This window comes from Labeo rohita, chromosome 4, assembly GCF_022985175.1.
Source record: "Labeo rohita strain BAU-BD-2019 chromosome 4, IGBB_LRoh.1.0, whole genome shotgun sequence".
Taxonomy (NCBI): domain Eukaryota; kingdom Metazoa; phylum Chordata; class Actinopteri; order Cypriniformes; family Cyprinidae; genus Labeo; species Labeo rohita.
In genome coordinates, this window is record NC_066872.1 from 40,237,808 (window position 1) to 40,249,810 (window position 12,003).

The 12,003-nt window shown below is 36.8% G+C and overlaps 1 protein-coding gene across 2 annotated transcripts; it reads left to right on the forward strand.

Moving 5' to 3' along the window:
- Positions 1-1,242: 1,242 nt before the first annotated feature.
- On the forward strand, positions 1,243-11,089 carry LOC127164336 (uncharacterized). Of its 2 annotated transcripts, XM_051108209.1 has the most exons (3): positions 1,243-1,377; positions 3,078-3,135; positions 5,547-11,089. In XM_051108209.1, the coding sequence occupies exon 3, from the start codon at positions 5,597-5,599 to the stop codon at positions 10,778-10,780; it is 5,184 nt and encodes a 1,727-aa protein (XP_050964166.1). In that variant the 5' UTR covers positions 1,243-1,377; positions 3,078-3,135; positions 5,547-5,596; the 3' UTR covers positions 10,781-11,089. The 2 variants fall into 2 exon arrangements, with proteins under 2 accessions (XP_050964166.1, XP_050964165.1); XM_051108208.1 differs by lacking the exon at positions 1,243-1,377 and having other exon boundaries at positions 2,937-3,135.
- Positions 11,090-12,003: the final 914 nt, after the last annotated feature.

The window sequence follows — 12,003 nt, forward strand, 5'->3', positions numbered from 1 at the left end:
TCACTTGAGATGGTTCAGGCAATCACCACCAGATTGCTGAAGAATGTAGTTCCCAACCCCCATTCAGACCCATAGGACATGCCTGCAGGAAAAATAAAACAAGCATGGACAGAATAGCATAAGGCACTGCCATTTGTGCCTTAAAATGCATTTGTAAATTCTATACAAAATGCACATCACAAAACATCAGAATGTGTCAAATCCATTGTTGTTTTTTTGTGCTTGCTTAAAAAATACTTATATACTTATAAACTTTTACCATGCATGTTTTACTACATACAGTAACTACATATCAAAACTATTAAAATCATTAACTACATATATTAATAGTAAAGAAAATGTATTTATTGTCTGCTGCAAATGCATCAATATGGTGAACTTGAAATTGGTTAATTTCAGCCTATTTGATTTTTTTAATTTTTGCCATGCTTATGTGCAAACTATTGTTTTAACCAGTTGATGCAAAATCAGATCCAAGTCAGATGTGTGGGTTTAAGAAAATTGCACATTTATTTGTAAGTTTTTAAAAAATGCAAATGAGCAATAAAAGGATCGCAGCTTGAAGCTGAAAAAGTTTTAATGATTATATTCAATCAAGTCAACATACAAAGAAACTGAGTAATATAAATTCAATTTAAGTCACCTTAAAGATTAAGCAAAAGGTGGGTGTGCAATTTCAAACATTTAATTTACCATTGCAAGTCTAGACAAAGACAATTATATTTGATTTGACACATTTGCAACCGTTTCGAGATTAAAATGATCAAATCATGTTTTCTTTAAAGATAAAGAATAAATGAGCAGAAATAACCCTTAATTTAATATCAACACAAGACGGCATAATAATATGTTGGATGCATATTTGTATGAGAAGTCATAAAGAATGAATTATAAAACAATTCATATGAGAGCTCAAATAATACCAAAAAGTCAGTACACCAGTTAAAACAATTCCTGAGTGATATCATCCATTGAGAAGCTTCTGGTGAGACAACTGTGGTGCAAACAATATAGTACTTATTATTCATATATAACATTTTAGGACGTTGTGAGGTTATGCAAGCTCACATTTTACTCACTATATATGTACCACGTATTGCAAGGAGATCACTAACATATGCTGTTTAATCTGTATGCCACGATTAAAAAACAAGCCTGAAGATGAATGAATTAACTGTGGTGGGAATATTGGGGAGATTCCAAAAAGGAGGAGGAGCATCTGCAATGAGATCTTTGGTCAAGAGGTGTATAAAAGTGTAAATGGCAAGTGTGATTGTTAGATGTTTTGCAGGCATCTCAGCTTTGCTACCTGGATGAATAAATTCTTGCCTTGAGAGGTTTTTTGGAAAAGAGTGAAGACTTTCTACAGCAACAACTGTGAGTATAAGTGAAGATGTATTGCATTTATGTCATGAGGATGAGGAACTAAACTCTTGTTTTAAAATAAATCATGAGCTCTTCAGGAAATCTGAATTTAGCTAATTGGTGCATAGAGCTGAAGACAAAGCAGTAGATTATATGTTTGTGGGGGACAATGTTTTTAAATGAATCACATACTGCACATCCTAAACTAAAAACTACATAATAGTGCATCATGCAGAGCATGCATGATGTAGTATGAGCCAAATTCATTAAAATCACAGTATATTTATATATATATATATATATATATATATTTCACATGGTATGCTGATATCTAAAATATTAACATATGATGTGAACATCAAAATGCATGTTATATAGCATTAATTGTTTCATAATTACTTTATTGTCATTGCACTTAATGCATATATGGCTACTATAAACCAGCTGATTATGCATTATCAGTGTGTAAATGTGTAATAGAAACAATTTCAGCTCATTCCTCATCACTGTCTTTGTCGTGGTTTTGCCTGAAGGTGAATCTGTTCGAAACAAAGAGCTCTTGCTGCATCTCAAGCAAATTAAAACAAGCTCAGTGGTTTCCTGTCACCCCCTGAGCAGCGTCATCAGACGCTCGCCTAAAGGTTCATGACGGTTCATATGATACAACAAAAAGGACATATGATTTAGTATGATGCTGAGAGTTATAAAAAGCTGTTCAGAAGACTTCTAAAATGCTTAGGCGATTGTGCTATTCACCAACTGAGGATATCAGGATCCTTTGTGATGCATTTCATGCATTGTGATGCCTTGTTGTGCAACATCAATAAATCAATGGCGTGCAACTTTAGATTATGCAACCCTTGGTTGCGGTGACGTCATTGCACAGTTATCGCACCTCTGCAGGATATTGTGGGTGTTTTTTTCCTCGCAAAACAATTTTCAGTTGGTTAACTGCAAAAAAAAAAAAAAAAAAAGCATTAATATAGTACATTCTGAGCATGAAACTATTTTAAAATATTATTGATATAACATTTATTTTGTAAGCAAAATTATGATATTGCAATGTTATGTAAGTTAATTTACTCTATGTTAACCAGTCTCCTTTCTGCATGAAAAAAATAACTGGATGTATTCCACCATTGAAAACAAGCCAGGTTAATAACTGGTGGGAGTATTGGGGAGAATCCAAAAACAAAACAGAGGAGCACCTGCACTGAGATTTTTGGTAGGCTGCTGTATAAAACAGTGAGTTTAAAGTTTAATTTTTACTGTGCCAAAACGTAGAATTAAAACATTATTTAAACACTGTTCTGCATATAAGTTATTGGGCCAGTGACATGCATTAAAAAAACAGTGTAGCTAAGTGAATACTGATCGCACTTGAGCATGTTTGCTTCATTAACAATGTTGAAAGTACCTAACAATTTAAAACAATAAGAAACAAAACTTACATGTAGATGTTTACATATACTTTTTGGTAGGCGTTAAGTGGTGGGCGGAGGATGTGACTTAAGACAGCCCCTTCCTTTTGTCATGAACTGGCATGTACACGGCATGTGGTGGTATCTCAGACTCAGATTGCAAAGCGAGTCTCATCCGCCCTCACCTAAACTTTGATGGCAGTAATTGGCGCACGTTTTGCAAGTTTGATGCGTTAAAACGAAGAAGAGTCTTCTGGATACTCATGTGGATTACATCTTTGTTTTGAACAGGATAAGTTTGGAGATCTAAAGTGGACACGGAGTCGATGTCGGAGATGCACTGTAAATTGTGAGTACTGAACTTAGAACTTATGCTTAAAACGCATAGTTTATTTTCCCGAAAATGTTTCAGTGTTGTTTTTGAGTGCGCTGCACAAATTTCTTGCATGGTTGTTCATACATTGCATTGCCCACACACTTAATTTCACTACATTTGCAAGTTGCAAAAAAGTTTTAACTGACTAGTTTCTGTTTTTATGTTACTAGTACGTTTTTTAATCACCAGTACTCTATTCTGTAGTGAATAGTCAATTCAGAGGAGTCTAGGTGTAAAGCTGCCAAGTGCGGTTTATGGGGGCGGTTACATTTTTAGCAATAAATTAAATGAGCTGAGAAATATGACAATATTGTAACCACGTCTTGTGTTACGTATTTATAATCGACTGTTTAGAACTAATAGAACGCGATTCGCTCGTTTGAGTCGTTCTTTTGGTCAATCTGATGATTCATTTTGAATCATTCGGATAACTCATAAACGCTCCGAATTGTTTAGGAGTTGTTTATATATATATATATATATATATATACATATAAACACAGATTAAGTAAAGAGCGCCACCTACAGCTCGTTGAAACCAAAACATGCAATCACATCCTGTCAGTGATGGGAAAAATGTGGGTGATCTAGTACAAAAAATGTGAATCTTGTACTACGAATACAGGTTAAAAATGGGTCGTCTTGCATTAACAGCTAAAATGCAGTTAATATGAGGATGTTTGTAGTTTCTGCATGTAACATGAAATTAAATAGGTTATGTTTGTGAGCTTTCACTTCCACATGAGTACAGAAGTTCATGTTGCACTAAAAATGAGCACTGAGCTATAGTTAGACCACATTTAGGGTCATGACTGGTCACAGTTCAAAGTAAATAGGGATCCTATTCCTATTATTCCTAACCCTAACCCTAACCTTAACCCTAAGCATTTCTATCCCTATCCTAAATGGGAATATGGATCCTATGAATGCTTAACAACAGCTCTTGCACAGTCTGTGTGTAACTTGGCCTGTTTGTTAAAATTTGCACACTACACTAAATATTTTTGCTTTATACTATTAACATTTTTGCCGTTTATGAGCCTGTCATTTATTTTAAGTAATATTTAGTGTTACATTTATGTTAGTGGGATATTTTCAAAACATTAAAAACCAGCACAGAGCACTTTTAAATGCGATATTGTGGTGGGTTCTGCCGCTTCACTCTTGAGGTCCTGAGGTTTTGATGCCAGAAGACTAAACGAGTCTGTCTGCACACTCTTTTATACAGTTTTTCCTTTAAGGCGTGTTCAACACAGTCCTTCTACCCCCTATACACTTTACACATTTTACCCTCCTGCAGTCCTCCATACACTCAGGAAACATGATTATAATAGTAGAATAACTTGATTACACAAATTACACTGACCTGCAAACCTCCTTACATACAGGAAACATGAGATCATAATAGTAGATTACATACATATTCACATTAATTATACTTGATAAATTCATATTTTGATTAATAAAAATCGTGTACAATATTTAATAGAAAAGAGGAATGAAATGAACACTTGTTTAACATTTTGTTAATTTTTCCAAATTTAATATGTTTTAAAGAAGTCTCACCAAGCCTGCTTTTATTTGATCCAAAGTACAGCAAAACAGTACAATTTTTACTGAAATATTTTTGCTATTTAGAATAACTGTTTTCCATTTGAATATATTTTAAAATGTAATTTATTCAAAGCAAAATTTTTAGCATCGTTACTCAGTCTTCAGTGTCACATGATCTTTCAGAAATTCTAATATTCAGATTTTCTGCTCAAAAAACATTTATTATTATTATGTTGAAAATTATGTTATGTTGATGACTCCAAGCTTTTGAGTGGTTTAGTTTATACTGTTACAAAAGCTTTTTATTTCTATTCATCAAAGAATCCTGAAAAACTGTTTCAAATATTGATAATAATAATAAAATTGTTTATTGGACCGCAAATCAGCATATTAGAATGATTTCTGAAGGATCATGCGACACTGAAGACTGGAGTAATGATGCTGAAAATTTAGCTTTGGTTTCAGGAATAAATTCTGTTTTAAAATATGTTCAAATAGAAAGCAGTTATTTAATATGGTAAAAATATTTCACAATATTAATGCTTTTGCTGTATTTTATGTCAAATAGATGCAGGCGTAGTGAGCAGAAGAGAATTCTTTAAAAAACATTAAAAATCTTACTGTTCAAAAACTTTTGACTGGTAGTGTATGTAAACATCTACTGAGAGTTTAACATATCTGTTAAGAAATCTAATGTCGTCAAATGTGATTGCTAAAAACTCCAATCCATATTTATGCCTGTGAAGCTGTTTTGATAAAGCCCTATAGAAATAAAGGTGAATTGAATGATTGAGCATTATATCTCCTAATTTCTGTATTTTTTTGTTTAGAACTCTTATTGCATAAGAGCTACAGCAGCAGCCATCGAGAAACCAGTACCATGCAGGGATACACATGGAGTTCAAATCAGCATCCTTCGTCAAGGTGCCAAGATCGGCCTCCACCTCAGTACCAAGAGCGATTTCAACTTCAGTACCAAGAACGGCCTCCACCTCAGTACCAAGAGCGATTTCAACCTCAGTACCAAGAACGGCCTCCACCTCAGTACCATGCTGCCAGGAATGATCAACCCAATGCGTTCCAAGGACAGTGCATCCCACAACTTCAAAACACATTACAGGGAAGATTTTCCAATGGACAACAAGAGGCTGCAAATCAGTGGAGGGCTTGCTCAGGCAATGTGAACTCTTCTGCTTTTCAACAAAATGGATATAATTGGTTGCAACGGACGAACCAGATGCATGCCCAGTACCAAAATGGACCCTCCCACCTGCAGCAGCATTACCCATCTGACAACCCCAACGCAAATAGATATAATGGCCAGATCAAGAACTGCAGAAACACAGACTGTAGTCAAGCTCAAATGTATTGGTCTCCACAGTTAGACCATGGCTCTGTGGGTAACAGCAGGGTTTGGAGTTTTCACAGTTACAACAATGGCAACTCTTGTTCCATGAACAATCAGCAACAACTTCAGCCTGCTAGAATGGCTCCTCCTCCTCCTCCTCATCATCATCATCAACAACAACAACAACAACAGCAGCAGCAGCAGCAGCAGCAGCAGCAGCAGTTCTCTAGAAAATATTCAGGCAAAAAGCACAGACGGCACACACAACCCTATTCCCGGGCCTGTAACACTGAAGTCTCCCAAAAAATTTCTACCAGTCACGCTCAGAGCAGAACTGAGGCCAATCATACCTCTTGTAACTCTACGACACCACCTTCTGGAGCACAAAGCAATATCTTGTTGCCTTCCAATAACTTAAACCAAAGTCCTGCTAACCATAACCAGCCAGAACTGGGGTCAAACACAGGTCCAGATATATCAGCGATCCAGTCTCAGAATAATGCTGGACATCAGTCTCAGGACACAAACAATGGGACATATAATGTTAATCAGGCCTCCCAAATGATACAGACCAGTGAAGCTCAGCTTCAGTCCCAAACGAAAAAATTGTCATCTTATGTTGACTCATTAATATATAGATTACTGTGTTCAGATAACAATGAACAAGCAAATAAGCAGCAATCAGATGAAAGAATTGCACATCAGAACACTCAACCAGAACAGTCGGAGGTTTGTGCGACCACAAGGACTGACAATCATTCTTTTCGTGAACAAAGTCCACAGTGTACAGTTGAACCGCCCAGCAAAAGAATAAAGTATGCTATGATTCAAAGAGACTGTTGGAACAAAGTACCAATAGTACCCAAAGACAAAAGTGATTTTGGGGTACAGTCTTCCCAACCTGGTACTCAGTCAAGTAGCAATGAGAACAGACGTAAAGAAATGAGCCAGCACATGATACAATACAGTACGGACCCTGCAGACTGTCTTGAAGTGGTGTTTGCACTACAGAAAGCTGCTCAGCAAAGTCACAAGGCCATAGCCATCGTTCCACCCATTTCCCAGCAGACCTCAAACACTGCACTGACGGCTGATACCAGCCCAAAAAAAGCTGAAAGTCCACCATTAAAGATTGATAACGTTTGGTCACTTGTTGAGGAGTCTACTGAACAAAAAACTGTGGGTGACAAGCTGTCTGAATCCTCCACACAAATGGCTCAACACAAGAGCAAATGCCTTGAAAACATGACTGAAAGCAACACTGAAGACGCCGATACGTGCTCTGCTAGCCCCGTTGAAGTTCAAAATAACGTGCAGCAAAGTGATCCTTCATTTGACTTGTCTACTGTGCCAGTGACCGAGTACACACTGGAGAAACTGATGGACTTAGTTAAGTCTATAGAGATGGCAGAGCTATCAGCTGGATGTCCTGAGAAGTCCGAGAGCATTTTTGAAAGGGTCTTGAAACTCTACTGGAATGGGAAATTTTCCAATATGTTCGAAGCTTTGAAATCATTTCAAGAGATTGTGGACTTATCCAAAGTATATGCGAAAGACTATGAGTCTGTGGTATTTAAAAGCATTGAAACAGAAAACCTGAAGAAGCTAGCTCATTGCGACATTCTCAAACATGATGCTTTTTTATCGCCGGAGGAGTTCAGGTCTTCTTGGTTAAATGTTGATGGACAACCAGCTGATATTGAAAAGGTGCTTTCAGAGCCACTGTTGGATGACGTAACCATGTTCAAGTCATTGTCAGGTAACACTGTTGTCACTTCAGCGAGTTTAAGTGTGAATTCCCTCTCAGATATGCCTGAGGTTTCATCTAAAGAGAAAAGTGTAAATCCAAACACGTGCAGCCCAACAGATCTTGTCATGCAAAAGGAAGGAAATGACAGGGAGGAAGTGCCTGTGGAAAACAATGGGCATTCAGAAGGTGAGAAAGAGACATTCGAGACACAAGAGGACATGAATCAAAACCAAAAACCTTCAGACATCTCACCTTCAGCTGAAAGGTCTACAGAGATACTGACAGACCTCAGTAATGCAAAAGAAGCATTCAGACAAGATCAAGAGCAAACATGTGATAATGTATCTGATTCACTTTCTCCAAACCCTGGAGACAGTGTTTCAGATGGTGCAAAAAACTCAGAGGTGTCTACAGAGATTCATTGTAACTCCATGGCTACATGGCAGGTAGAAGATATTTCTGATGATGAAACTCCAGGCAATAAAGAAGCTCTGAATAGCTCCGCAGACACCTGGCTGGTAGAAGATATTTCAGATGATGAAAATCCAGTAAGTAATGAGACTGTTAATAACATCCCAGGAACCTGCCTGTTAGAGGATATTTCTGATGATGAAGATTCTGGAAATAAGGAGGCTGTTCTTAATTCCTCAAATGCCTTGGAGGTGAAAGACATCTCTGAAAATGAGAATCCAGTGGTGGAAGATGTTTCCACTGATGAAACTTCAAGCAATGATTCCATGTTTATGGGAATCACGGTGCTGTCATCTGAAGATGCTAGAACATTCTTTCATCAGTTTGAAAAGGAACCTGCAAACAAAACCAAATCTCAGTCCAACTTTGACTGTTTTGATGTACCCAGTCAACCTAGCTATGAGTGCAACAAAGCAACTGCTTGCTCTCGCTGTGGTACAGAAATAGCGAATTCCACAAATTCGACAAAGATGGACAGTGATGCTGATCTTTTCTGCCTCCAGTGTTGGGAACAGGCACCACTGTTTGAGCTAGAAGAGGAGCCAAGCTCTCCTATGACAGATGAGGCCGATCTTCTGGCCTCTCCTGCTAAATCAAAAGGACTGGGTCAAAATTATAGTCTGCCATGTGTTAAACTTGAAGTTAGTGAGCTGACACTGGCTTCAACAAAGGAATGCACTGCATATGAAGCACTGAAAGGACAAAAAAGTGACTGTCTGGTAAAATCAGAGCTAGGGGAAGATTGTAGTCCACCATTTCTTAAAATAGAAGTCGAAGAGCCAACTGTTGCACCAAATGAAGAATGCATTGCAGATGAAGGACAAAAAAGTGTGGTTTTGGTCAAATCAGAACAGGGACACAATTGTAGCCTGCCATTTCTTGAAGTAAAAGTTTTGAAGACACAGGAATCATGCATTGAAGAGGAACAACTGATGGGACAAAAACGAGACAGTATGGTAAAATCAGAGCTGGTAGAAAACTGTAGTCCAGCATTTCTTGAACTGAAAGTCAAGAAGCCAGCTGTTACTTTAACAGAAGAATGCATTGCAGATGAAGAACTGGCAGGACAAAAAAGTGTGGTTTTGTTTAAATCAGAACGGGGACACAGCTGTAGTCCGCCATCTCTTGAAGTGAAAGTCTTGAAGACACTGGAGACACACATTGCAGAGGAACAACTAACGGGACAAAAAAGAGACAGTATGGTCAAATCAGAACTGGTAGAAAAATGTAGTCCATCTTTTGAACTGAAAATCAAGAAGTCTGTTGCTTCAACAAAAGAATGCATTGCAGATGAAAGACAAAAAAGTGACTGTATGATGCAATCCGAACTGAGACAAAATTGTCCAGATGTCAAGATGCCTAAAGTTTCCTCTCCAGAGAAATGCATTGCAGATGAAAAACCAAAAAGAGACACTATGGCAAAATCAGAAATGGAAGAAAATCATCGTTCACCATCTCTTGAACTGAAAGTAAAGTCAAATCTTGCTTTGCCTAAGGCATGCATTGCAGATGGAGGACTAATAGGTCACAAAAGTGACCGTATGGGAGAATCAGAACTGGGACAAAATTGTAGCCCACTAAATCCTAAACTAGAAGTCAAGGAGCAAACTGTTGCTTCAGCAGAGGACTGCATTACAAATAAAGGAGCCACAAGAGAAAAAAGTGACGGTATGCTAAAACCAGCTGAACGGGAGCTAACTGAGATTGAACCAAATAAGCAGAAAAACACAAAAAATGAGAAAATTAAGCAATGCAGCAGATCATTTCCAAAAAACACTGCATTTTCCAAACATAAGCTAAAATCTGGTAGCACTAGTACTGGTTCTGATGATTCTGTTCTTTTCACTCCAGATGTTGTGGTTAAAATGAACTGGCCACGAAAGAAAAATCCACCTGGTGCATCTGGAAACAAACGGCGTAGTAGTGAGAGTCAAAAATGCAATAAGATGAAAAAATGCAAAGAACACAGGCAAGAAAGACAGGATAATCCTGACACAACGAACCATAGAGAAAACCCGACAGAGAAAGTGTCCGGACAATCAAATGACACACCACCCCACGGGTCAGAAAAGAAGCTGGAGCTGCATGGTATTCTGTCAGTGAATAAAATAAAAAGCACCGAACCAAAGAAAGTGAGATTTGACTTGTATGGGTCCAAAACTGAAAAACAGTGCTATGCCCGAGAGCGCCGTTTTTCAGCCCCTGCTTCCTTAACGGTCTCTGATAAAGACTATACTGACGTGCTTTCTGCAAAACAAAAAGTTCTCAGCCAGTGGAGTAGCACCTTCATACCAAAAACAAAGAAGACTTCTCCTCCCAGGTCACCACAGAAGAAAAAAATGCAGAAACCTCAGGACCTCTTGAAGTCAAATATGAGTGCATTAAAAAGCCATTTGACTCACAGAGCCCAGCTATTATCTAGTAGTGACAGAGAGATGAGTCACTTTAGAAAACCATTTTTTCATCAAAAGCTTACAAAAACACTAAGCGGCTAACCTGTGTCTAGCTGCTACGTTTACTTAAATGTGTTTACACATAACTGTATCTGTAATGTGTGACAGCAGCTTTCTGTTGATGATGCTGAGTATATTTTATTGGTATTGAGAGCTAAATAAAAAGTTTATTTTTCTAGGGCATTATTGTTTGTAATATACTACACTGTGACTGAAACAGTCATTTTGCAGTGTTGTTTTGTAAGTAAAGCTTCTTTTTTTTTTTACAATTTGAAGTACTTCTGAATGTTGTTGCATAATGTAAAATATAAATATATATTTGTATTGAGAAATAAATGACTGAAGAGTTTACTGGAAAGGCTGTTGTCACTTAATACATCTTGTAAATGATGTTCTGTTTGTGTTTGAAGCTTCTTTTTACTGCAGAAACATTTAATGTCTTTACAAGTTCACATCACTCATACTTGAATCACTTTATCAGACAGTTATGATGTGTATGATAATTAATTTAATCATTTTAAGCGTCAAGTGTTCAACTATGATAAGGTATAAAAAGATAGTTTCTTCTTTTCGATGAAAAATTAAGGTTTAAAGAAACCGTAACCTGTTCAGTTCACAGGTGTTTTTAATCTGAGTCATAAATGTTTTGACCTCATTCACATTTCATAGAGAAAGCACAACTTGTCCTATTATATTCTAACCAGGGACATTTACACTTTTACATGCATAGCAGTTACAATATTTATAGGCTATATGATTTAGGACTATGTAATTATAAAAAAATAATAATAATGAGGCGATAAAATGGCCGGTACGGAGTCTGTTTCTTCCTTATAACGTTACATTTTTAGTGCAATTATTCGTTCCTTACTACATAATTACGCACTCACACCGAATGCAGTTATTATATATTAAAACACCTCGGATTTTGCTTTATTTTTCCATAATTCAACACAATGAAGATTACAGTAACCGACCAGATAAACATTTTCATGTAGTATGTCCAGTGTTGGCCACGTACCTTTAAAAAAGTAATTAGTTATAGTTACTAGTTACTTCTCACAAATAGTAACTGAGTAACTGAGTTACATAATTATAAAGTAACTAATTACCAGGCAAAGTAACTATTGCGTTACTTAAAAAAAAAATCTAATTTAATATAACTATAAAATAAGTATAAAACATTGTACACTAATATACACTATTTTAATGTTGTTGTGGGCAGTGTTGGGAATGTTACTTTGAAAAGTAATTAGTTATAGTTA

What these genes read in the sequence shown, in the direction of transcription:
- LOC127164336 (XM_051108209.1), top strand. Translation starts at nt 5,597, where the DNA reads ATGCAGGGATACACATGGAGTTCAAATCAGCATCCTTCGTCAAGGTGC.